Source organism: Ochotona princeps, chromosome 4 (assembly GCF_030435755.1).
Source record: "Ochotona princeps isolate mOchPri1 chromosome 4, mOchPri1.hap1, whole genome shotgun sequence".
NCBI lineage: Eukaryota > Metazoa > Chordata > Mammalia > Lagomorpha > Ochotonidae > Ochotona > Ochotona princeps.
Genome location: NC_080835.1, coordinates 42,531,946 through 42,557,986, shown reverse-complemented (window position 1 = coordinate 42,557,986; position 26,041 = coordinate 42,531,946). Strand labels below are relative to the sequence as shown.

Sequence of the window (26,041 nt, the reverse complement as noted above, 5' to 3'; positions counted from 1 at the left end):
TGGCTCTAGGAAACGTATTTTATCTATTTACCTGAAAGGCAGTTAGAGAGAGAGAGACAGAGAGAAAGATTTTCCATTCACTACCTCACTCCCCAAATGCTTGCACTGTCTGGGGCTGGGCCAGGCCAAAGTCAAGAGTTAGGTAGGAGGCAGGAGCCAGAATCTAGGAGTTTCCTCCAGGTCTTCCACATAAGTGACAGGGACTGAACATGTAAGCCATCTTCCACTGCTTTTCCACACATGTTGGTAGTGAACTGGAGCTACTGGGACTTGATCTAACACCCCTATGGGATGCTGGCACAATAGGCAGATAACCCACTATGCCACAGCACTGGCCCCAAGAAATCCTTCTCTTTTTTAAGCTTTTGTTTTTTATTTGAAAGGCAGAGAAGAGACAGACAAGATCAGGCATGTTCAGGGTGGTATGACCATAGACAGCAGAGAGACAGAATCTTCCATCTGTGTATCCATTTCCCAAAAGCCTGTCAACAATCGGAGCTGGGCCAAGGCAAAGCCAGAAGGCAGGAACACCAAAAGATGTTTCATGAGGGTGGCCAAGGAGCCCAAGTACTTGAGCCATCATCTGCTACCTTCCAGAGAGCGCATCAGCAGCACGCTGCATTGTAAACTGATCCTATATACTGCGGTAAGAGATACAGGCATCTCAAGTTGCAGCTTAACCCAAATGTTCCTGGTCATTTCCGTAAGCATCAACACAATTTTATACCATAAAAAAGGATATATTTTTTTTACTGGTCCCTTCTTTTCTATCTAAGCAGACAAGTTAAATGCAAGTCTCATTTAGTCTATCCATCAGATCATATCATTTTTAATTTTTTTGGTATTTTATTTGAAAGGCAAATGACTGCAGGATCTGAAGCAGAGCAGCCAGAGCTAAACTGGCATTCCGATAAGGGATGCTAACATCACAAACAGTGGCTTAATCTGTTGTACCACAAATGCTGACACCATCCATCAGATGCTTTAAAGGAGACAAAATGAGCACATGATAAAGCCACCTCATTAGCCAAGGTTTCTGAAGAAAAACACAGATTTGTGTTGTATTCTCAATTCTCCCACTTAAAAAATGATAAAGATGAAAATGGGGACCCTACCACCCATGTGGAAGACCCAGCTGGAATTCCACACTACTGGCCTTGACCTGGCCCAGTTCTGGTTGTCAGAGCCATGTGGGGAATCAATCAGTGGATCTGTCTTCCTTTCTCTCTGCTTCTCTATCTCAATGTCACTCTTTCTCAAATAAACAAAATTAATCCTTAAAAAAGAGAAATGCTTATAAAACAGTTTATGGGAAATAGCTTAAAGTTAAGCTATTTTTGTATTAAATCTGTTTGCAATTCATGCATGAAGGAAGTGTCTTCAAAAAGCTTAAAGAAAATGTGCATTATGAAAAACTATTCACAGATTTCAAAATTTCTTATACTAAAATGAACTTATTATTTACTTTCACCTTTTTCACAGTTTAAAGTATGGCTGTGGAGGAACTGAGTGAGAGTAGGCGTGAAGTGATGTTGTCATGCTTAATTTATCCTGACCCATCTCGTCTCCAACATATTTTCTAATAACTGACCCTTGGAAGACAGACACTGATACAATGCTTAATTGACCTTCTATCTAAGGCATTTTAAACCTACTTGACAGATTTAATAGCATGAAAAACTTCCAGCATTTTCTCCACAATAAGCATTCTCAGGTTATCGAATCGCTGAATGGCTTCACGAACAAACTCCAAGACATCAGCTGCTGCAGCTTCATTACTGTCACTCAGAAATTCCATTAACTAAAAGAAAACAAAGGGAAACAGGATTAACCAAGACAGAATTTTTAGAAGGAAAATCATCTAAGGCCAACAGATAAATGTAATCCTTAATAAATTTCAAATATCTAATAAAATATAAAACACAGGTGTAACTATTATGTAGACAAAACCACAAATGCTTTCTGTTTTATGTGCAGCCAACGGCCAGTGCTAGGTGAGGCTGAAGCCAGGAGACCAGGGCATCAACTTGATGGTCTCATGTGGGTGGCATGGTCCGAACATCGGGGCCATTCTCTGCTTCTTTACCCAGGACAATAGCAGGAAGTTGATTGGAAGTGGAGTAGCTGGAACATAAACTGGCATCAAATGGGATGCCAGCACTGCAGATGGCAGCTTTACGGGCCACAAAATGACAGCCCCAAGAAATGTTAGCCCTCCTATGTAACACATATACATGATTTTATTTTCTGTAATTATAACAAACTTTGATTAAAATACTATGTAGAGCTACTTTCTTTAGTACTTTTTTTTCTTTATATTTTGATGAAGACATAAGATGGAATCAAATTCTTATTCTAAGTTCAGGACACACATAAAGATTCCTCCATTGTGAGGCTGGTGCTATAGTATGGCAATTCAAGCTGCTGCCTGTACGGCTGGCATTTCACACAGGTGCTGGCTTGAGTTCCAGTTGCTTCATGTGCAATTCAGCTTTCTGCCACCATATCTGGGAAAGCAGCAGAGGCAGCCCAAGTACTTGGTTTCCTGCATCCATACGCGAGGCCTGAGAAGAGGCTCGTGGCTTCAACCTGGTCCAACGCCAGTCGTTGTGGCAACTGGATCTCATTCTTTTTATTTCCCTCTCTTTCTATAAGTCTGCCTTTCATTTTATTTTATTCTCATTCTTTTTGAAGTTGAATTTTTAAATTTTTTTAAAATTTTTTTTAAAGATTTATTTTTATTACAGTCAGATATACAGAGGGGAGGAGAGACAGAGAGGAAGATCTTCCATCTGATGATTCACTCCCCAAGTGAGCCGCAACGGGCTGGTGCGCGCCGATCCGAAGCCGGGAACCAGGAACCTCTTCCGGGCCTCCCACGTGGGTGCAGGGTCCGAAGGATTTGGGCCGTCCTCGACTGCTTTCCCAGGCCACAGCAGGGAGCTGGATGGGAAGTGGAGCTGCTGGGATTAGAACCGGCGCCCAATGGGATCCCGGGGCTTTCAAGGTGAGGACTTTAGCCGCTAGGCCACGGCACCGGGCCCCAGAAGTTGAATTTTTTTTTTATGATTCAGTTCCATAGGCTCTAGAACTTCCCTTCCCCCCACCATCTGTTTCCCCCATACCTGGACTCCCCCACATATTATTACAGTAGTACAGTCCTTCACCAACAGTCTTAAGTCTGTCATTCTGTTATTTCAGTGTATCCTGACATTGTGGGCATGGACAAGGGCAGAGTCTAGCATCCTACTATCAAGATATATTTAGCAGTTTCATTGAGAGTCCATCTTCGATTTGGAAGTAGAGATGCATACTGCATTGTATCTTCACATCTGGATATGACAGTTCGTATTACACAGTGACTCTAGATCTCATTAAATGAAAAGCCATAAAACAAAATCAACAAGAGGAGAAAAAAAACAGGAAATTTGTAACATGAAGTTAAATAACATGCTACTGAATGACCCCTTGTCACTTAAGAAATGAAAATCGGGCCCGGTGCCGTGGCCTAGCGGCTAAAGTCCTCGCCTTGAACGCACTGGGATCCCATATGGGCGCCGGTTCTAATCCCAGCAGCTCCAATTCCCATCCAGCTCCCTGCTTGTGGCCTGGGAAAGCAGTCGAGGACGGCCCAAAGCTTTGGGACCCTGCACCCGTGTGGGAGACCAGGAAGAAGTTCCAGGTTCCTGGCTTCGGATTGGCATAGCACCGGCCGTTGTGTTCACTTCGGGAGTGAATCATCAGACGGAATCTCTTCCTCTCTGTCTCTCCTCTCTGTATATCTGACTTTGTAATAAAATAAAAATAAATCTTAAAAAAAAAAGAAAGAAATGAAAATCAAAAACTTTCCTAAAGAAAACAATGCTACTGTACAAAGTAATTGATAAGAAAAAAATATTTTTGAATAAATGAAAATAAAAACATAAATTTAAAACCCATGAGTTGCAGCAAAAACAGTACTGAAAGGACCACTGAACTTATACTTTGCATGAAGGTTGCCTTATATCAGAGAAAACATATGATACTCGAAAGTCATAATGACAGAGATAAAGGGAGGAACAGTGAGAGACAGGGAGGGATATCTTCCCTTCACTGGTTCACTTCCTAAATAGCAGCTAAGGGCAGAACTGGGCTGGTCTGGCTCTGGCAGCCAGGAGCTTCATCATGGCTTTCCAAGGCCTTTTAGCAGGCACCTGGATCAAAAATGGAGCATCTAGAATCGTCCCCTTATATCCGCTGTGATCCCATGTGGATGCCAGTTCTAATCCCTGAGCCCCATTTGCCATCCAGCTCCCTGCTTGTGGCCTAGGAAAGCAATGGCAGATGGCCCAGAGCCTTGGGATTCTGCACCCACATGGGAGACTGGAAAAAGCTCCTGGCTCCTGGCTTTGGATCAGCTCAGCCTCGGCTGTTGCAGCCACATGGGGAGTAAATCAGCAAACAGAAGATCTTCCTCTCTGTATAACTTACAGTCCATTAAAAATAAATAAATCCTTAAAAAAAAATAAGATGAGGGCTTGGCGGCGTGGCCTAGTGGCTAAGGTCCTCGCCTTGATCCCATATGGCTGCTGGTTCTAATCCTGGCAGCTCCACTTCCTCTCTATCTCTCCTCCTCTCAGTATATCTGTCTTTGCAATGAAAATAAAAAATAAATCTTTAAAAAAAAAAAAAGTACATTTCAAAAAAAAAAAAAATAAGATGAGCAGCTGGCACACAAGCTGGGGCCGTAATGAGATGTTAACAACATAGGCAGAGGATTAGCCTGCCATCACACCAGCCCCTGATTCTGCTTTTCAGATAAAAAACTAAAATCTTCAGGATTGCTGGGGTTTACAAAGTTCAGCTGTTGCTTGCAGCAGCATCCCACACGGGTGCTGTTTTGAATTCTAATACTGATCCATTTTCCTGCCAATGTGACTGGGAAAGCAGTTCCTTGCACTCATCTGGGAGACCTGGGATAAGCTTCTGGCTTCGAGCCTAGACCAGTCCTGGCTGTTATGGCCATTTGGAAGTGAACTATTGGATGGAAGATTTCTCTCTCCGCCTTTCTCTTAAGTCGTCTTTTCAAATAAACACATAAATCTTTAAAAAAAGTAATCGTTAGGGGACTAGCATTGTGGCTCAACTGGCTAATCTGCCACCCACAGGCACCAGGTCCCAAATGGGTGCTGGTTTGTGTCCTGGCTGCTCCACTTTCCATCCAGATCCCTGCTATGACATGGGTAGAGGATGGTTCTAAAGCCTTACGACACTGCACCCATATGGGAGTCATAAAAGAAGCTCCTGGTTCCTGACTCCTTGCTTTGGATTGGCTCATTGTGGCCATTTGGGGAGTGAACCAGCGGATGAACGATCTTTCTGTCTTTCCTTCTCTTTGTAAACCTGCCTTTCTAACAACAATAAAATCAATGAATTAATTAAACAAAAACTTAAAAAAAAAAACAAACCCTAACTGTACAGCTGAGTTTTCTGAAATTAAAATATGTGATGATTACAATTGAGACAAAAAACCCTTCTGTTAGAGAATTTCAAAGTTAGTGCAATCAGAATTACATACCACAGGAATAACATTTGCAGCCATATCTGGAAACCGAACTGAACAGGAGTGTAATGTTCGTACGAGGAGCTGTCTGTATTTGTCAGTATCTTCATGCTCAGATACATTATTAGTTTTAATCACTTCCTTCTTCAAGACAATAACCAGCTACAGAACAAAACAAGAGGGACAATTATATCATGTTTTCCCCCAGAGCTTATACAGTGTGCTGGAGTTTTGCTTTTACCTCTTCAACATTCCTAGAAGAGACAAGATCCAGTGCTAATTGTAGAGTTTTCTTCCGTACTTCTAAGTCTGGTGTGCTTAATACTCTCAGAATGTCCATTACCAGATCCTAAAAAAGCACACAAAAAATGCAGAATTAGCACCAATCTTTTTCATTATTAGGAGACAATCCATTTAACTGCAGAGTAGGTTCTAACCATCTATCTTCAATCTTTGACAAATAATAATAAGAACCATAAATTTTGAGCTTCCTCAGGTGACACAAAGTGAAAGAATATCATACTGAAAATGTTCCTTTGACTTGTTCAGTTCTATAGACAATTTACATCTTACTGCAAAGTCCAAGGACGATGACACCACCACCAACAAAAAAATAACAGATCCATGCAGAAGGAGGGGCGTTTTACAGGACATTGGCCTGGTCTCTTCAAATCAGTGTCAGGGAAAAATACCTTTCATAATTAGGAGACTGAGAGGCTGGAGTTGTGGCACAGTGCGTTAAACTTCTGCCTACAATATTAGCATACCATATCAGAGTGCTGGTTTGAATCCTGACTACTCTGCTTTTTATCTAGTTCCCTGCTAATGTGTCTGGGAAGGGAGTAGATGATGGCTCCAGAACCTGGGTTCCTCTCACCCACATGAGATGTGGATAGGGTTATAAGTTCCTGGCTTCAGCCTGGAGTTTGCCTTGTTTTTGCAGTCACCTGCAGAGTGATTTGGTAGACAGAAGATCTCTTTTTTTTTCTCTATCACTATGCCTTTAAAATAACAAATAAAATGTTAAAATCTGGGCCCAGTACAAGAGCCTAGTGGCTACAGTTCTCACCTTGTATGTGTCGGGATCTCATATAGGTGCCAGTTCTAATTCTGGCTGCTCCACTTCCCATCCAGCTCCCTGCTTGTGCCCTGGGAAAGCAGTCGAGGACGGCCAAAAGCCTTGGGACCCTGCACCTGCATGGGAGACTTGGAAGAAGCTCCTGGCTCCTGGCTTCAGATCAGCCCAGCTCCGACCATTGCAGCCACTTGGGGAGTAAACCAGCGGACAGAGGATTTTTCTCTCTGTATATCTGACTTTCCAATAAAAATTTTAAAATCTTTTAAAAAAATTGTAATTGAATTAATTAATGAAATAGGGTTTCGCACCATGGCATTACAGATAAAGCCACCTCCTGTGACACTGGCATCCCATACTGGTGTTGGTTTGTGTCCTGGCTGTTCCACTTCTGATCAAGTTCCTTGCTAATGTACCTGGGAAAGCAGTGAAGATGCCCCCCATTACAGAGAGCTGGATGAGGCTCCTGCCTCCTGGTTTTAGATTGGCACAGCCCTGGCTGTTGCGGCCACTGGGGAGTGAGCCAGTGCAGTAATAGAAACTCTCTCTGTCATCTCCCTCTATCTATGTAACTCTGTCTTTCAAATACATAAATCTTTAGAAACAAATAAATTAAAACAAAAACAAAATAAAAGGATATAATAGCCAGAATAATTGTTAGACCATTTGGGGGAAAACTGGGAAAATGTGAGTCCAGGGTAGTTATCAAATAATATGAACTATTAACAATATTGGTAAGTGTGGTATTATTGGACTCTGCAGAAATTGTAACATTTAAGATACTTTAAAAAATCTTTGATACTTATTTTAAAAATACACTAACACTCTAAGTTATAAATGATTTCACTTCTTTAGAAGCTTACATTAGGGCTTGGTGGCATGGCCTAGTGGCTAAAGTCCTCGCCTTGAATGCCAGGATCCCATATGGGCACAGGTTCTAATCCTGGCAGCTCCACTTCCCATCCAGCTCCCTGCTTGTGGCCTGGGAAAGAGCTGAGGACGGCCCAGAGCATTGGGACCCTGCACCCACGTGGGAGACCTGAAGGAAGTTCCTGGCTCCTGGTTTTGGATTTGCCAACTCTGGCCGTTGTGGTCGCTTGGGAAGAGAACCATCAAATGGAAGATGTTTCTCTGTCTCTCCTCCTCTCTGTATATCTGCCTTTCTAACAAAAATAGATAAATCTTTTAAAAAAAAGTTTAAAAATGTATTTCAGGGGACTTCATTGCTGTGTAGTGATTAAGCTGCTGATTGTAACATGAGCATCCCATACTAGAGTGCTGGTTTGAGTTTCAGCTGCTCTGCTGCTGGACTGGTTTTATGCTAATGGTCCCAGAAAGCAGAACATGGCCCAAGTTACCTGGGCCCTTGCCACTCACATGGGAGACCAGGATTGACTTTCAGACCCACAGCTTTGGCCTGACCCATACCTGGCTGTTGTAGCCATCTAGGGAATCAACCAGCAGATGGAAGATCTCTTTCTCCCACTGTCACTCAACCTTTCAAATTTAAACAACAACAACAACAGAACCAACAACCCCTGAGGCCAGCACAGTGACATAGCAATCTACAATCTAATCCGCTGTCTCCAAGCAGTGGCATTTAACATGGGTGCTGGTTCATGATCTGGCTGCAGTGCGATCTTTTCAATCCAGCTCTCTGCCTCTGTCCTGGGAAACAGTGGAGGATGGCACAAGGCCTTGGACCGCTGAACCTACATGGGAGGCTGGGAAGAGGCTCAGAGTTCCCAGCTTCGGATCAGCTCAGCTGTAGCCATTTGGGGAATGAATCAGTGGATGGACCCTTTCCTATTTGACTTACCTTCTATCCCTGTAAAATTGTGTCTTTCAAATACAAATAAATAGATCTTTAAAAACACTAATCTTAAAAAACTTAAAATTGAGAATGAACCGCTATATATTCTTCACTTATATCCATTAGTTAATATTGTGATAAACTTGCTTTATCAAAACCCTACTACTAAATTTTTAAGTGTATAATTACCAACAGGGATGATTTCTTCTAAGAACAGAACATAATTGCCAAAGTCAGAGAATTTAACATTTGATCAATACCATTAACTAGTACAGTCTATATTCACATTTCTTCTTTTTCTAAATTCATCATTTTTTGCGGTTTTTCTGATCCAAGATCAGAATTATATTTAATCTGTTGCTGAGTTTACTTTTACAACTACCATTACTTTCTTTTATCTTTTTCAAAAATTTTATTTTTGATGATGTTTACATAGTTGAGAAGAATATATACCCACTGGGACCACAAATTATGGTGGGAAGGGTCGAGGAATAGGGGAACTACCATTATTTTCATTGATTATGTTTGTTAATTTCTTAGACTCTGATTGTATTCTATTCTCAATCAAGGGTGTAATTATTCTCCAAGAAATGTAAATCATATTCAAATTAAAATGAATACATCTCAAATGTAAGGAATATTCAATACATTGCAAATATGAAACAGATATTTCACTTTAAGAATAAATATGTATGTGTGAATACATTTTAAAAAGATGCATTCATTTATGTGCTAGGAGAGTGCTAGTGAGGAAACATTTTCTGGTTCACTCCTCAGATGGCCCACAATGGCCTAGGCTCAAGCCAGGAGCCAGGAACTCCATCCACGTCTGGCATCCCATATCGCCTCTGGGTGGCTCCACTTCCAATCCACCTTTCTGTTAATGGCCTGGGAAAAGCAATGGATGGTGCAAAGGCTTGGCCCTCTGTCACCCATAAGAGATGCCCAGATGAAGTTCCTGGCTTATAGCTTCTGGCTTTGGCCTGGCAGCCATGTGGAAACTGAAGCAGCAAATGGAAGATTTCTATAACACTGACTTTCAAATAAATAAATCTTACCAAAAAAACCCACAAAACAACCCTTTGTTTAAAAAAATCTAGAAATGACCTAAAGCTAAAAAACATTGTATTTAGGATTTCTCTTCGACAGCACTTACCTGGAGCACTCTTTCATGAGCAGGATGTTCTTTCAATTCCACCAGTCGATCCAGAACAATGAGCTTTACATTGTTGTCACTCTCTTTAATAATTAAGTCAATGTAACACTGAGCAGCAGCCTACGGGCAATAAAAAATTTATTTTGTAAGAAGTTATTCATTTATTGTAAATGTAGGCCAAAATGAGTTTATGCATTTGCTGCAAGGAATGTCTGCATTTCTGCATTCTGTACATTTAAAACGATCCTGCTTGGAACTAATAGTCTTGCCCATTTTCCTGTAGCCCTGGAACCTTGTTACCTTAACTAACTATGTAAAGATTGTCAAAAATATAATAAAAAATGCAAAAAAACCCCAAGATCTTGCTATTATTCAAGTCTTCAGAAATTAGAAGCCTTAGAATGGAAAGGGATTGCTATAGGCAGAAACACCTATTAATAGTTAAAACTTAAGGTTTCAATCTAAGGAACAAGGCAGAAGAAAGCAGATACAAAATCTCAAAATAGCTACTATACACATTTTAGGAACAAAATCTGACACCTACGCATTACAGTGCACAAAACAAATGAGAATACGAAAATGTATCTTGGCCAATATTTAGCACATTATGCCAAAGAATGTACAAAGTATTTTAGAATCAGGAAGCTTAAAAATCAAGGAGAGGTCCTGGCGCCGTGGCCTAGTGGCTAAAGTCTTCCCCTTGAACGCACCGGGATCCCATTTGAGCACTGGTTCTAATCCCGGCAGCACCACTTCCCATCCAGCTTCCTGTTTGTGGCCTGGGAAAACAGTCGAAGACAGCCCAAAGCCTTGGGACCCTGCACCCGCATGGGAGACCCGGAAGAGGTTCCTGGATTCTGCTTTTGGAACGGCATAGTACCAGCCGTTGCGCTCACATGGGGAGTGAATCATCGGACGGAAGATGTTTCTCTCTGTTTCTCCTCCTCTCTGTACATCTGCCTTTCCAATAAAAAGAAAATAAATCTTCTAAAAAAAATCAAGGATAAAAGACAAAATCTGAAAGAGCACTTAACAGCGAAATAACCCAATCAACACAGTAGAGAATGATGATGCTAGATTATGATCTACAAGATAAAATATACACACTGACATGAAAACAAGGAAGGAAAGGAAGTAAGGGAGGGAAAAGAAAGGACAGCTCTTCCTTACTCAACAATTCCAACTGCTAAGTACATAACGAGAAAAACAGAAAAAAATAGAATACCACATTATCTTCCTCCATTCCTTTTTTCTAATTCTGCTTGTCAGATAAATAAATCTTAAAAAAAAAAAAAAAGCCAGAGTAACAATAGTTGATGCAGAGAAAACTCACTGATGATGCTATTACCACATAGCTTTTGAGGCATTCTAACCCACAATTCTAGTTTCAGAAAATATCAAACAAACAGAAGGGTCTTTTCAGTATTCTTCAAATTTGTCAAGGTCAGAAAAAATAAGGAGGGTCAGGTACAATAGCTGGCTAACTAATTCTTTCCTTGCAAATGCTGGGATCCCATAAGAAGGCTGGTTGGTGTCCTGGCTACTCATTTCTCATGCAGCTCTCTTCTCACGGCCTAGGAAAGCAGCGGATGAAGGACCAAGGCTTCGTACTCAGCACTTCCATGAAGACCAAGAGGTAGCTCCTGGCTTTGGATTGGTTCAGATCTAGCCACTGAGGACATTTGAGGAGTGAATCACTGGATGAAAGATCCTTCTGTAAATCTGCCTTTCCAATAAAAATATCTTAAAAAACAAAACAGGAGGGCCCAGCGTGGTGGCCTAGCGGCTAAAGTCCTCGCCTTGAACATGCCGGGATCCCATATGGGCGCCGGTTTTAATCCCAGTAGCACCATGTCCCATCCAGTTCCCTGCTTGTGGCTTGGGAAAGCAGTGGAGGACGGTTCAAAGCCTTGGGACCCTGCATCCATGTGGGAGGCCCAAAAGAGCTCCTGGCTCCTGGCTTTGGATTGGCATAGCTTTGGCCGTTGTGGTCACTTGGGGGGTGAAGCATCAGATGGAAGATCTTTCTCTCCTTCTCTCTGTATATCTGACTTTCCAATAAAAACACATAAATCTTTAAAAAAAACCAACAACAACAACAAAAAAACAGGGCCCGATATGGACAGCTAAAGCTGCCATAGCAGCTAAAGTCCTTGCCTTGCATGTGCCGGCATCGCATATGGGCACTGTTTCTAATCCTGCCAGCCCTGCTTCCCATCCAGCTCCCTGCTTGTGACCTGGGAAAGCAGTCGAGGATGGTCCACAGCCTTGGGACTCTGCACTCAAGTGGGAGACCTGTAAGAGGCTCTGGGCTCCTGGCTTCAGATTAGCACAGCTCTGGCCATTGCAGCTACTTGGAGAGTGAATCAATAGACGGAAGATCTTTCTCTCTGTCTCTCCTCCTCTTTGTATATATAACTTTCCAATTAAAATAAACAAATCTTAAAGCAAAACAAAACAAAACAGAAAAGCCCGCTGCGGTAGCCTAGTGGCTAGAGTCCTTGCCTTGCATGTGCCAGGATCCCATATGGGCACCAGTTTGTATCCAGGCTGCTCCACTTCCCATCCAGCTCCCTGCTTGTGCCCTGGGAAAGCAGTCGAAGATGGCCCAAAGCTTTGGGAGACTCAGAAGAGGCTTACTCAGAAGAGGCTCCTGGCTCCTGGCTCCAGATTGGCTCAGCTCTGGCCATTGTAGCCACTTGGGGAGTGAAACAGTGGATGTAAGATCTTTCTCTCTGTCTCTTCTCCTGTCTGTAAATCTGACTTTTCATTAAAATAAATAAATCTAAAAAACAACAACAAAATACTAAGCAACCAGAAAAACAGAAAAAAACCAAGGAAGGAATGAGGAACTATCGCAGTCTACACCAAGATATGACAAACACAACATAAAATCCCAAACTGGATCCTATAATAGAAAAAGGATGTCCATTATGTAGAAAACTGATGAAATTTAAAAACCATAGTTTTGTCAAAAACACTTTCATGCTAATGTCTTTTTTTTTAAAATTTAAAGATTTATTTATTTTATTACAGTCAGATATACAGAGAGGAGGAGAGACAGAGAGGAAGATATTCCATCTGATGATTCACTCCCCAAGTGGCTGCAACGGTCAGAGCTGAGCTGAACTGATCCGAAGCCAGGAGCTTCTTCAAGGTCTCCCACACGGGTGCAGGGTCCCAAAGCATTGGGCCGTCCTCGACTGCTTTCCCAGGCCACAAGCAGGGAGCTGGATGGGAAGTGTGGAGCTGCCAGGATTAGAACCGGCGCCTATATGGGATCCTGGTGCGTTCAAGGTGAGGACTTTTAGCCACTAGGCCACGGCGCCAGGCCCTCATGCTAATGTCTTAAAAAAAATTTTTAAATTTATATTTTGTTCATTTGACACAGAGAATAGGTGTTCCATCTACTGGCCTACTGTCTAAATAGTTACAATGGCTGAGCTGGGCAAGGCTAAATTCAGGAGCCAGGAGCTTAACAACTTTTATTCAGTCTAGGTGGCAGGGCGTCAAAAACTTGGGCCATCCTCCTTTGGTTTCCCCAGGCTATTGGCAAAAAGCTGGATGTAAGCGCAGGACATGGGACATGTACTGGTGTCTGTACAGGATGTTTGCATCAAAGCGGTGGTTTTACTCACTATGCCATAATACTGGTCCTAAGGAAGTGACCCTAAAATATAATTTTCATTCTTCAGAAATTGGAAATCTGTCACTGTCAGTTCTACTCACCATATATGAAAGTACTTCAAAAATTTCATGAAAATGGAATCAAAAGATATTTATTTTGGTGCAAAAAAACTTTTTTTTTTGTAATTCATAAAGAAGTGGGACCCTCAAAAAGTTCACGGAAATGCATATTATAAAAAACTATGCATTTAAAAAAAAATCTTTAAGAAAATGAGTGTGATGGCTCATCTGGCTAATCCTCCCCTCTTTCAAGCACCAGGATCCTATATAAGCACAAGTTTGTGTCCCAGCTGTTCCACTTCCCTTCCAGCTCCCTGCTTGTGACCTGGGAACACAGCAGAGGATGGCCCAAGGCCTTGGCTGGGACTCTGTAGCCACATGGGAGACCCAGAAGAAGCTCCTGGCTCCCAGATTCAGATCAGCTCAGATCAGATTCAGATTTGCCTGTTTTGACTATTTGGGGAGTGAATCAGTGGATGGAAGATGTTCTCGCTTTTTCTCTTCTCTTTGTGAATCTGCCTTTACAATAAAAATAGTAAGTAAAAAAAATTTTAAAACTATGCATGTTTTTGTATAAGCGAATTATTTTTAAATTTTTTTTTGTATGAACTTTCCTTCTTTTTTTTTTTTTGAAGCAGACAGAAACTTTCCATATGTCGGTTTATTCCCAACACCTGCAGTGGCCCCTGGCTAGTGTGAAGCCGAGACAGGAACTCAAATCAAGGTGCCTCAGATGGACGGCAGTGATTCAATCACTGCTGAGTCTCAGAATGCACATCAGCAGAAAGATCAGATACAGGAGCAGAAGTGCCGAATGTCAGGTACTCCTGGTACAGGATGCAGACATCTTAACCAGCATCCCAACCCTAGGGTGAATACCCACTCCTCTGCTAACTTACTGAAATCTCCTTACATATTTGTGTGAAGCAGGAAAAAGGAAAGTTATCTACGTAAAGCAAGTAATTTTATGAAATCTATAATTATTCTTTTTATCTCATGTGAGAACAAGAGAACTGCAATGTCATTAAACGTAAATGAAAACACAACATTGTCTATCATCTCATGTGGTCCCAACAGAAAAAAACAAGCAGTACCTTGATCGCAGTAGGAGCACTGGACAGAGTTACCAATGTTCCAGCAGCTTCATATTTTACAGCAGGGCTGGATGACTGCAATAAGTTATAGATGCAGCGAATGAAACGGGCCCTTTCTGATGGGTTAGCATGACAAACCTGGAAAGAAAATGTTGGTTTCAATTTCTGCTTTCAAAACGCAACTGAAGAGTCGTGCTACGGCAAACCAAGTTAAACCACTGAACACTGACTTCATTGAGTATCTCCACCAAATCTCTTGGGTGATCATGTGTGTTTTCAAAGAAATTTTTTTTTTTCTGAGCACAAGCCCTGAATGATGCTTGAAACAACCATGCTGTCACTGAGGCTTTGTTGCTCCATTTATAGGGCACAGGTTGGTAGACAGCACAATTCTTAAAGGCTGCAGAATTTTCTTTCTTTATTTATTTATTTATTTTATTTTTATTACAAAGTCAGATATACTGAGAGGAGGAGACACAGAGAGGAAGTGGAGCTGCCGGGATTAGAACCAGCGGCCATATGGGATCAAGGCGAGGACCTTAGCCATTAGGCCACACTGCCAAGCCCAAGGCTGCAGAATTTTCACAATTGTAACGAATACTGTTTCAACTTCAAGTCATTAACTGCACCATCTCCTAGTACGAGTCAGCTTGTAAGAGTCAGTCCAATGTAAGACTATTTCGTCTTCAATGAAAATTGGCTATTTAGTTAATTTGCTTCAAATTCTACCAGTATTTGCTGCTGCATCTTGTACTTTCATGCTAGCACTTTGACAGCTTCTTTTCTGAGCTTCAAGGACCAACCTTTCCTTCTGTGGCTTTTTCACTTCTCTATCAGCTTTCACAGAATAGATGAGAATTATGACCTTGTTCTGGAATCAACTTTGGCTTAGAAAAATGTGGCTGATTTCATCTTATATGCAGAAGACTAAAATTTTCTCCCTATCAGCAAGAAGGCTATTCTGCATTCTATCTGCTACTATCTGTAACACTTCTAATTTTCTTCAAAAATTTTTCCTTATACCATTTAACCTTGTCTTAAACTGCTGCATTGGTTTACACATCATATACTACCACTTACCTTATAAATCAGTTCAACAATAACCAACTGCAGAATGTCTCCAAATGTTTGAACCTGATCAATGCAAGTACTTAGGTAATCCAACGCTCGATCCTAAAAAAAAAAAATTATATTATCTCACATTCTACCTGACCTAACACAACCTTAACACAACTTAGTGTAATACTTATTACAACTAAACAAAAATCCAGAAAATCAAGGCAAAGGGAAATTAATTGAAAAAGAAATGCATATTTCATAAGTGGACCATAAATCTGTGGTCTAGTTTCTAGCAGTTAAACCAGAAGAAAGAAAAGTATTTGTATTACATGATTCAGAATATCTACATAATTAAGACAAAGCATTTTCTTCAATTCAGTCATCACTAATATTTAAAAGAAAAAATTTCTTGTGGGTCCTTACATTTCAAAGATTCTAATGCACAGAACTGTGACCTGAGGTTTTTCCAGTAAATATCAATGAATTTTCTTAAACTACTTCTAATTATAATTCCTATTATAGGTAAATAGCATAGTATCAAAGCAGAGATCAGTAAAACCAATTCTACAAGACAAAAAAACATTGAGGCCAATATAAGTAACTTTCTCACAATCTTGTTTAGGAAGATAAAATGATGGAATATAATATAACCTCATACTTACTAGGATGGCTAGTATTAAAGCAACAAAATGGGGCTAGTGTTTGGCCTTGTGGTTAAGAACAAGACACTGGAGTGCCTGAGTTCAGTAACTCTGGTTCCTGACCCTATATTTCTACTAGTGCAGACCCATCGAGGCAGAGTGGATGGCTCAAGTGGATGGGTTCTCATTCTTCATGTAGGAGACCTGGGACTGAATGTCTAACGCTTAGCTTCTGCTCACTCAGCTGTTGCAAATATTTGAGGATTAAATCAGTAGGTGGAAATTCTACCCCTTTGCCTCTCAAGCAAATAAAAACAAAAGAAAAGAAAGAAATAAAATAACAAATCTTCCGGCGAAAACCGGAACCCATATCCAAAGGAAATTAAAATGCTATAGCTGTTATGGGAAAAGTATAGTAGTTTCTGAAAAAAAATACAAACAGAAGAACTCCCATACGAACCAGCAATCCACTTCCAGGTACAAATGCAGGGAACTGAAAAGCAAGGTCTCAGAAAGATATTCTGTACACTCATATTCATAGCAACATTATGTAGAGTAAATGACAGAAGCAATCTACAGATAAACTGCATACTTAAAACAGAATTTAATTTTAAAAATTCTGATACATGCAAAAACAAGGGTGAACCTTGAAGACATTATTGTAAGGCTTATGTGAAGAACTATTGCCAGTGTAAAAGAACAAATATTTTATCATTCTACTTGCGTGAAGCAGTTAGAGTAGTCAAAATCCTGGACACAGAAACACAGAATGGTGGCTGTCAAGGGTTAGGGGAAGAGGAAATGGGAGTTATTATTGAATGGTATGCAGGATCAAGATGAAGAAAGTTTAGGAAATATGTGGTGATTGTTGTACATTATGAATGTACTTCATATTACTGAACCATATACTTGAAAATGGTTCAGATAGTAAATCTCATATACACTAAATAAAAAATTGGAAAAAATGATAGTATCCAGAGGAATGAATAAATCCCCATTTTTTTCAGTCTGCACATTTCACAGTTTTGATAACACACAGCAAACATGTCAACAAACGCCACCAAAAGGTTACCTGGTGGCATTATAGTTACTGTTAATCAACATACAAGATTTAAAGAACCCAATAAAGATATACACATACACAAAGAAGGCTATTTTATTTTTTCAGGCATGTGTAGGGAGCAGGCCTTGGTTTTCCCTATTACCCATGTTTAGAACTCTACCGACATAAGGAAAAACTTGGCAAAGCATCAAAGTAGAGTGCCACAGAGCAAGCTATCAGGAAAATCTTAGACTGTTCTAAAAACACTTCCTTGACACTTATAAAGAAAAAAAAAGAATATATGTGGTATGTAACTATTACTTTAGAGAAGTTAATTAAAATATGTTTATACTCACACAAATTAAATCCAAAAAATCAAAATACTCAAATCACATGTACAACTATTAACTAAAAACGCCTATGTATACATCCTAATTCTTACTTAAAAATACTTCACCTGATCTGCATGAATCAGCATCATAAATGCATTCCTTTTGCAACTTGCATCCTTCTCATTCACCAAAAAATCATGTATCAGTTCAGGAGCATCAGGTATAAGATGTTCAAAATTTCTTTAAATAGAAAAGGATACATTTTAATAAAAATCTACTGTTATTTTAGCAACTATCTACTACTATCAAAATAAAAGTCAATCAAACTTTAAACACCCTTTAGCTTTTTGAAAGCTTAAATCAATCAAACGGGAGATGGCAAAATGTCATCTACATCTTTTTCAACAAAATAATCAAACTGTAACTTTAAGGCTCAACACAGAAAGAACTGTTTTATTCAACAGCCTATCTATTAATTTATCTCTAATAGCTTTTTCATATACTTTAGGTGTGTAATACAATGTTAATCTTACCTTAATTCAACATTATCAATGAAAAAGCATTATCAGAAGAAACATGGTAAGGAACGATATTTTTGTAACTTGTACATTATTCACACATACTTACTAAGTGCCTTATCTCCTTGGAAATTTACACATTTTTCTAATTATAAAATAATAACTATCAACTTAATAAAAAATATCTAACTTTGACCATTATTACTACAAAGCAAGTTTTATTTCACATATACCCTTGTCCACTTACTCTCCTTTCAAGAAGCTAAAATTGACAGCAAAGTTGCGATTCAAAACCAGACCCTCTAGACCCAGTACAGTAGCCTAGTGGCTAAAGTCCTTGCCTTGCACACTCCAGGATCCCATATGGGCGCCGGTTCTAATCCCGGCAGCCCTGCTTCCCATTCAGCTCTCTGCCTGTGGCATGGGAAAGCAGTCAAGGACGACCCAAAGCCTTGGGACCCAGCACCTGCATGGGAGACCTGGAGGAGGCTCTGGACTCCTGGCTTCAGATCAGCTCAGCCCTGCCTGTCACAGTCAACTGGGGAGTGAATCAATGAACAGAAGCCTTCTTCTCCATATCTCCTCCTCTCTGTATAACTGACTTTCCAACAAAAATAAATAAATCCTTAAAAACAAAAACAAAACCTGGCCCTGTGATATGGCATGTGGGTCTCCGAAGCAACATACTCACTGCTCGTCCCTGTGAGTTGTTTCTCATTTAACGTCTAAAATCTCAGCTTTCTAAAATGCAAATAAGATATGAATTCCAGCTCCTGTCAATGAAGAACTTTTCAAAAATTCCAAAGAGTAAAAAGACAAGATTTTCCATACAAGTTTTTTTAAAATAAGGTAACAAAATGTAAAGCTTATGGAAACTAATCCAACAAATAAATTAATTGATTGGAGTTACAGAAGTCAGAATTAGGGCACTGCTGTAAACAGAAAGCATATAAACTACTTAAAGCTACTGTCAGGCAATTTTAGGTTTCTCTCATGCTGAAACTAGTGTCTAGGGCTATCAGAATTGTTTTTTAAAGATTTATTTTATCTTTATTTGAAAAGCAGTTATAGACAGAAGGAAAGAGATTTTTCCATTTGCTGTATCAGTTCAGCAAATGGCAGCAATAGCTACACAGGGGCCAATTCAAAGTCAGGAGCCAGGAGCTTCTTCCAGGTCTCCCACATGGGTACAATAGCCCAAGTACTTGGGCTACCCTCTGCTGCTTTCCCAGGCCATAAGCGGGGAGTTGAAGCGGTCCAGTGCTGTAGCCTAGTGGCTAAATCCTCGCCTTGCATCTGCAGGGATCCCATATGGGAGCCAGTTCGTATCCCAGCTGCTTGACTTCCTTCCAGCTCCCTGCTAATGGCCTGGGAAAGCTGCAGAGCATGGCCCTGGGACTGTGTATCCAATGTGGAAGTCTGGAAAAAGCTGCAGGCTCCTGGCTTCAGATCAGCTCAGCTTTAGCTGTTGCAGCTACTTGGGGAGTGAAACAGCAGATGGAAGATCTTTCTTCTATATTTCCTTCTCTCTGCATATCTGCCTTTCCAGTAAATAAATAAAACAAATCTTTAGGAAAAAAAAAAAAAATAGGCAGGGAGCTGAATTGGAAGTAATGCAGTTGTGATACGAACCAGCAGCTGTATGGGATGCTGGTACCACAGGCAGAGGTTCCATCTACTACACCATGTACACCATGGTGCCAGCCCTACCAGAACTTTTGCTAAGGCTGACAAGTTAATGACAAGGAAAAACTAAAAATTTCTGTGCTAGCCAGCAAAGCATATCTACAAGTTATGTACAGTCTGCAAAAAGCCACTTTTGTAATCTCTAGCCTAAAAGAGAAAATATTCTTCAAAGAAAGAAGACGTAGGGTTCTCTTTATTTACCTGTAGATGGTATAGATGGCCAAGACAGCATTCCTTCTGACATAGCTGTGCCGATGCTCCAAACAAGCACGGATAGCTGGCATCAAAGGTTCAAGCAGCTCTGCTTCTTTCAATTTGCAGAGAAAACGAAGAGTAGATCCACGGATAAATTCATTAGGATGCTGAAGGTCCTGAAGTAAGAATTTAAAGATGAGATATGCATGATTCAGAGTTTCATAAAAACTTTTATATAAAAACTTCCTAATGGAAAAAAAAATCAGAGGTATTTGGGGAAGACCTACATAATTAAACAATTTTCATCAAACACTCTTGACTAAAGCAGTTTTGCATTTCTAATCAATGCATTTTTGTATACTATATATATCACTGTCTAGACTAATAACACATATACATAAAATGCATCAAAATCTCTGAAAAAACAAAAAACTTTTATAGTAACTCTTTACAAACTCAATTATCTACAATTTACATCTCATCAAAGATTTAATTTTAGGGGGTGGCACTGTGGCATGGCCAACAAAATCATTGTCTCTTATGCTGGCATCCTGCACAGGCACTGGTTCAAGACCCAGTTGCTCCAGTTCCAACCCAGCTCTCTTGCTAATGTGCATGGGGAGGCTGTGAGGGACACAGGCCTATGGGAGAACAGCAAGCAGCTCCTGGTCACTGGCTCTGGCCTGTCTCAAACACTGTGACCATTTGGGGAGTGAACCAGTGAAAGCAAGATGACTCCACTTCCGTCTCTCCCTCTCTCTGTGTTAACTCTTTCAAGTAAATAAATAAATACAAAAAAATTTCAAATCAAAGCCCATTGTAGCAGTTTTATAATCAGCTAAAGTCAAAGCAATATTCAGAAATACTTATGGATGGCTTACCTTTCTGTATGCATCACACACAAGAATCATTTCATGCAAAAGTCTTCCATCTGGAGTTGTTTTAGGAACAATTTCCCAAAACACCAGAAGTAATTTTTTGATGGTGTGATCTTGAAGAGGTAGCACAAAACGAATGATTGTCATTAGAAGTCCAGGAAGCTTTTCACCATTCAGAATCATAATGATGACTTTCTTCAAAGCTTCAGTCTTTGATTTCACATCTCCTTTTTCTGGTTGCATAATCAAAAAGAAAAAATAAACACAATTAGTTCAAAAGCCATCAGATAATTTGAAAACAATTAATAAAACAAGACATACTTGCTGTACTTATTATTGGCAATGGTAATAAAGGCACAAACCCAAGTGACAAGCATTCTCCACCAGGCTCCACATTAAGCAAGTCGTATGTCTCTGTGTAAGTCATTTATCTTTGAATCTCAGATTCTTTACACTTAACATGAAGGTAAGATTTAAACTTCTGGCTCCTAAAACTAATTAAATTAATGAACCTACATGCATACCACATGGCCAACCACACATTTCAAACACATATGTAGATTTTTTTTCAAAACACAAATAGATACTGTTAACATAGTAATTCTGAATTCTGGGCCCGGTGGCGGTATGGCCTAGTGGCTAAAGTCCTCGCCTTGAATGCGCTGGGATCCCATATGGGTGCTGGTTCTAATCCCAGCAGCTCCACTTCCCATCCAGCTCTCTGCTTGTGGCCTGGGAAAGCAGTGAGGACAGCCCAAAGCCTTGGGACTCTGAACCCGTGTGGGAGACCCGGAAGAGGTTCCTGGATCCTAGATTTGGATAGGCATAGCACCGGCCGTTGTGTCACTTGGGGAGTAAATCATCGGACAGAAGATCTTTCTCTCCGTCTCTCCTCCTCTCTATCTGACTTTCCAATAAAAATAAAATAAATCTTAAACAACAACAACAACAAAAAACATAGTACTTCTGAATTCTTTCAGCTCTTCTGTATACATTTTCTTGAAGGTACAGCTACTATTGTGGGGGAGGAAAGATATGCAATTTTTTTTCCTCTAGTATTTGGAGGCGGTTTCTCTTACTTATTTCTTTTTTATTTATTTATTTATTTATATTACAAAATCAGATAAACAGAGAGGAAGATCTTCCATCCAATGATTCACTCCCCAAGTGACCACAACGACCGGTGCTGTGCCAATCCAAAGCCGGGAACCTGGAACCTCTTCCAGGTCTCCCATGCGGGTGCAGTGTCCCAAAGCTTTGGGCCGTCCTCGACTGCTTTCCTAGGCCACAAGCAGGGAGCTGGATGGGAAGTGGAGCTGCCCGGATTAGAACTGGCAGCCATAAGGGATCCTGGAGCATGCAAGGCGAGGACTTTAGCCACTAGACTACTGCACTAGGGCCAGGATGATAGCATTTAACATAAAATGAGAATTTACTGCTTCCTTTGTCTAAAAATAATGCACTACAAAGTACTTTATGCAAAACAATTTGATTTTACATAATTAATTTCAAACTGAATTACTTATGATACTGAAAAATTTTGCATCCAAAATTCAAAGGCAGAGATATGAGGCAGGTGCACTGCTACCTCAACTGTTTAGATTATAAATGAGAACCCTGCTTGTGGTCTGAGAGGCAGTGGAGGATGGTCCAAGTGCTTAAGCTCCTGCACCCCTGTGGGGGACCTGAAAGGAGCTCCTTGCTCCTGGCTTTGGATCAAGGCAACTCTGGCCACGGTGGACATCTGGGGAGTAAACCAGCATAATGAAGCTTTCTCTCTTCAGTAGCTCTGCTTTCAAAAAAATAAATCTTTTAAAAAGAAAGTTACTTCTGGTCATTAAAGACTATATATATTATAGCTAGCGTATAGCAGAACAGTCACCCTAAGATATCTGAAATGCAAAAACAAAGTTACTGCCAAATTTATCCCTCGAGAGTAAATATTTTCATTATTTACAGTACGGTAAAGAGACAAAAGATCTTCCAATCAGCAGGTCACTCCTCAAATACCTGCAACAATAGAGGCTGGGCCAGGCTGGAACTGGGTGTCTAGAATCCAACCAGGGTTTCCCACGTGGGCAGCAGGGTTCCAAGGCCCCTTCTGCTGTGTAGAGTGCACATCAGCAGGAAGATGGAACCAGAAGAGAGAGCCAGGACTCAAACACAGGCAAGAGTGTACGTGTGCTCTTATCTGCTGGACCACACATCAAGTGGCTGCCTGGGACACAACCCAGTCCTTGGATGTGAGTGGCAGGGGCCCAGCTACTTGAGCCAGGTGGCTGGTACCTCCCAGGATGCTCATTAGCAGGTAGCTGGAGCCAACAGCACATAAACCCAGTCATTCCGACATGGCATAAGAGCATTAACTGCCATACTAAAAACCCAGCTCAAGTTCTTTTCGAATCTGAAGAGTAATTTTCACTGTACATTATCAGTTAAAGTAATATTTATTTTTAGAAGTTCAATTAAACAAGAATCATTACTGAGAAAAGTTATTTTTTTATTTGAAAGGGGGAGGACAGATTTCCCATTCCGGGTTTCATCATGGGTACTCAATCCAGGTTGCCATGTTGGTGGCAAGGATCCAAGTCTTGGACCAACCCTGACAGCCCTCCAGGGTGTGCCTTAGCAGGAAGGTGGACTTGGAATCCAAAGCAAGGGTCAGACCCAGGCACTCTGATGAGGTACACAGACACCCCAACAGCATCTTAACCTCTGTACCCAAAACACCCACCCATTGGTTTTCATTTTAAAGATTTATTTTTATTGGAAAGTCAGATACACAGAGGGGAGACAGAGAGGAAGATCTGCCATCCAACGATTCACTCCCCAAGCAGTTGCAACGGCCGGAAATGTACCAATCTGAAATCAGGAGCCCGGAGCCTTATCCAGGTCTCCCACACAGGTACTGGGTCCCAAGGCTTTGGGTCATCCTGACTGCTTTCCCAGGCCACAAGCAGGGAGCTGGATGGGAAGTGGGGCTACGGGATTTGAACCAGTACCCATATGGGATCCTGGGGCGTGCAAGACGAGGACTTTAGTGGCTAGGCTACTGTACTGGGCCCACGATTTTAATTTTAAAAGAGCATTCTGTATCTCTTTTTCATAATTTTGTCAAGAAAAAACTTATTTATTTTATAGGTGGTCATAAGCTGCAGTGGTTGGGATGCTGCTTCTGATACCTCCATCCTCTATGAGTGTGCCTGGCTTTAGTCCGTTTCTGCTTCCAGCTTCCTGTGAAGATTCATTCTAGGAAGAGAGGATGACAGCTCAAGTACTTGGAGACCTGAGTGTTACAGGTCCCTGGCCCAGCACTAACTGTTGAGGGCATTTGGCTGGAAACCACAGAACGGAAGATCTCTGTCTCCCTCTGCTTTTCAAATAAAATGAATTAAAAAAAAAAAGACTCATAATTTAATTAATTTAAAACAAAACAGAGCACAGGATTTGGCATTTGGGTTTTTGGTTATGATGCCTCTTGGCATACCTGCACCCAAACCTAGGGGGTCTAGACTGGAGCCTAAGCTCCCTTCTGAGTTCTAGCTTCCTGTTAAATTGGGACACTGGGAAACACGAGGGTGAAGCCCTGCCAACGTGTTAAGACTCAAACTGAATCCCAGGGTCCTGGCTGTGGGCTGGCCCAGCCCCGGCCACTATGAACACTCAAGGAGTGAACCAGAAGATAAGAAATCTAGCTGCCTTTCAAATAACTAAGGGGAAAAAAGATTATTCCTGTTTTTTTTCTTCGCAAAAAAATGTTTTTAAGATGAAACAGTTAAACTTTTTAGGGAAAGGCATTCATGCCAGTGTGCAATTTTTTGGTTTTAGAAACAAAGTAATAGGAAGTGAAGCCCAAAAAGGAATTAAGTCACTTGAATAAACACTCTCAACCAGTTACAAAGCATTATCAACTACATTTAAACATACTACACATCTTAAGTATAACACACCCAAGTAAGTCTGAGAATTATCTAAGCACTTAAGGATACTATTTCTTTAGCAAGTTTAACTGAGATGTTGTCTTATTTCCAAAAAACAATACTGTCAGTCTAAGGGCAACAAGCCTTGATTTCCAAAAGATCTCCTTTAGAAATTCTAGGAAACAAACAAGAAAACAGGTAAAACTGAAGGAAGCATATGCAATGTAAAAGAGCTGTATTTTCATTTTTCTTTTCATCTCAGCTTTAAAATAGTATACAATTACCCAGATCATTTTTTAGGCTGATTTCAGAGGGTGGTTCTGAATCCATTGGCACGTTAATCAACGTGTAGCACACGTTCTCTGCAGCCGTCATGGTTTCCAGTTAATAAGCAACCCCAGACGGATATCGGGATGATCTGACACCAGAAAATCTAGAAAAACAAACACAGCACACTAGAAATTAAAAAAGAAAAACCCACAAGCCAGTGAACTACCATGATCTTTATAGCTAAAGGTCAATGAGTTTTATGAGTTTTCAAGTATCAACTGTACTGTGTTCGCGTAGACTGCAACTACGAACAAGCAACTGGTCAGCCCGGGCCCGAGGTCTATTAGCTCGCATTCCCCCTACTCCTCTGCCAGTCCAGGGTTTGAGGACGGCGGAGAGCAGAACCAAGGGCCGAAAGCCAGAGACAGCCCTCCACCCCACCCGACGGAGCCCCAGAGCAGCGGCTCATCGCCGCAGTTCACTCCGCTCGGGGCTCGGGCGCCGCTCAGGGCTCGGGCGCAGCTCGGCTCCGCACCCCGCCCCACCCCACCCGCCGGCTCCCCAGCGCCCCCTCCTCGAGCGGGAGCCCCGAGTTCGGGCAGACACCAGCCCCAGGCCAGGAAGGCCAGCGCGGACCGGGCGTCCAGCCCAGAGCTCCCCAGCCCCCATCCCTCCCCGCTGCCCAGGGCCAGGCCCGGAGCGAGCGGCCTAGAGGCTCCACCTCGCATCTCGGTGCCAGAGAGCCCGTTCCTCGACTCTGCTCGGCCCGCCGGTTCCCCGCGACCGAGGGGCTCGTGGTCCGCTACCTGGCTCCGAGGGGCAGCGGCTCAGGTCACCACGGGACCGTCCACTGCGACTCCGACCCACCGCGGCGGCCGCTCCGGGTCCTCGGCTGACGTGGAGGGGGCGGGGTGAGGAGCCAAGTCGCTGCCACCTAGCAACTACGGCGAGTCAGACGGGACATGCCTTCTCCGTCCTGGAAGTGCGCGCACTGAGCGCGCCCGGTTCGCGCCCCCGACCTCCCTTCTCCGGTGTGGTTTAGGCCACTCAGCAGAGTAGGCGTAGGTGTTTATCACTGCAATTCCGGCGCCGAGTTGAGTGCGAAGATCGTTTAAAGGCTTTTTGGAAATCGT

At 41.6% G+C, this 26,041-nt stretch overlaps 1 protein-coding gene across 1 annotated transcript in view; it reads right to left on the bottom strand.

Annotated features, from left to right (window-relative positions):
- The window catches only part of COPB1 (COPI coat complex subunit beta 1), a 46,189-nt gene extending 20,361 nt beyond the window's left edge, over positions 1–25,828 (bottom strand). The window contains exons 1-11 of the mRNA XM_004593759.2: positions 25,715–25,828; positions 24,923–25,071; positions 20,722–20,951; positions 19,847–20,016; positions 17,567–17,681; positions 15,448–15,540; positions 14,368–14,505; positions 9,587–9,706; positions 5,784–5,891; positions 5,558–5,704; positions 1,656–1,801 (exon numbers count right to left, since the gene is read on the bottom strand). Coding sequence (XP_004593816.1) covers positions 1,656–1,801; positions 5,558–5,704; positions 5,784–5,891; positions 9,587–9,706; positions 14,368–14,505; positions 15,448–15,540; positions 17,567–17,681; positions 19,847–20,016; positions 20,722–20,951; positions 24,923–25,013 — 1,358 coding nt within the window. The 5' untranslated portion in view covers positions 25,014–25,071; positions 25,715–25,828. The remainder of the gene's footprint in view (positions 1–1,655; positions 1,802–5,557; positions 5,705–5,783; positions 5,892–9,586; positions 9,707–14,367; positions 14,506–15,447; positions 15,541–17,566; positions 17,682–19,846; positions 20,017–20,721; positions 20,952–24,922; positions 25,072–25,714) is intronic.
- Between the last annotated feature and the right edge of the window lie 213 nt (positions 25,829–26,041).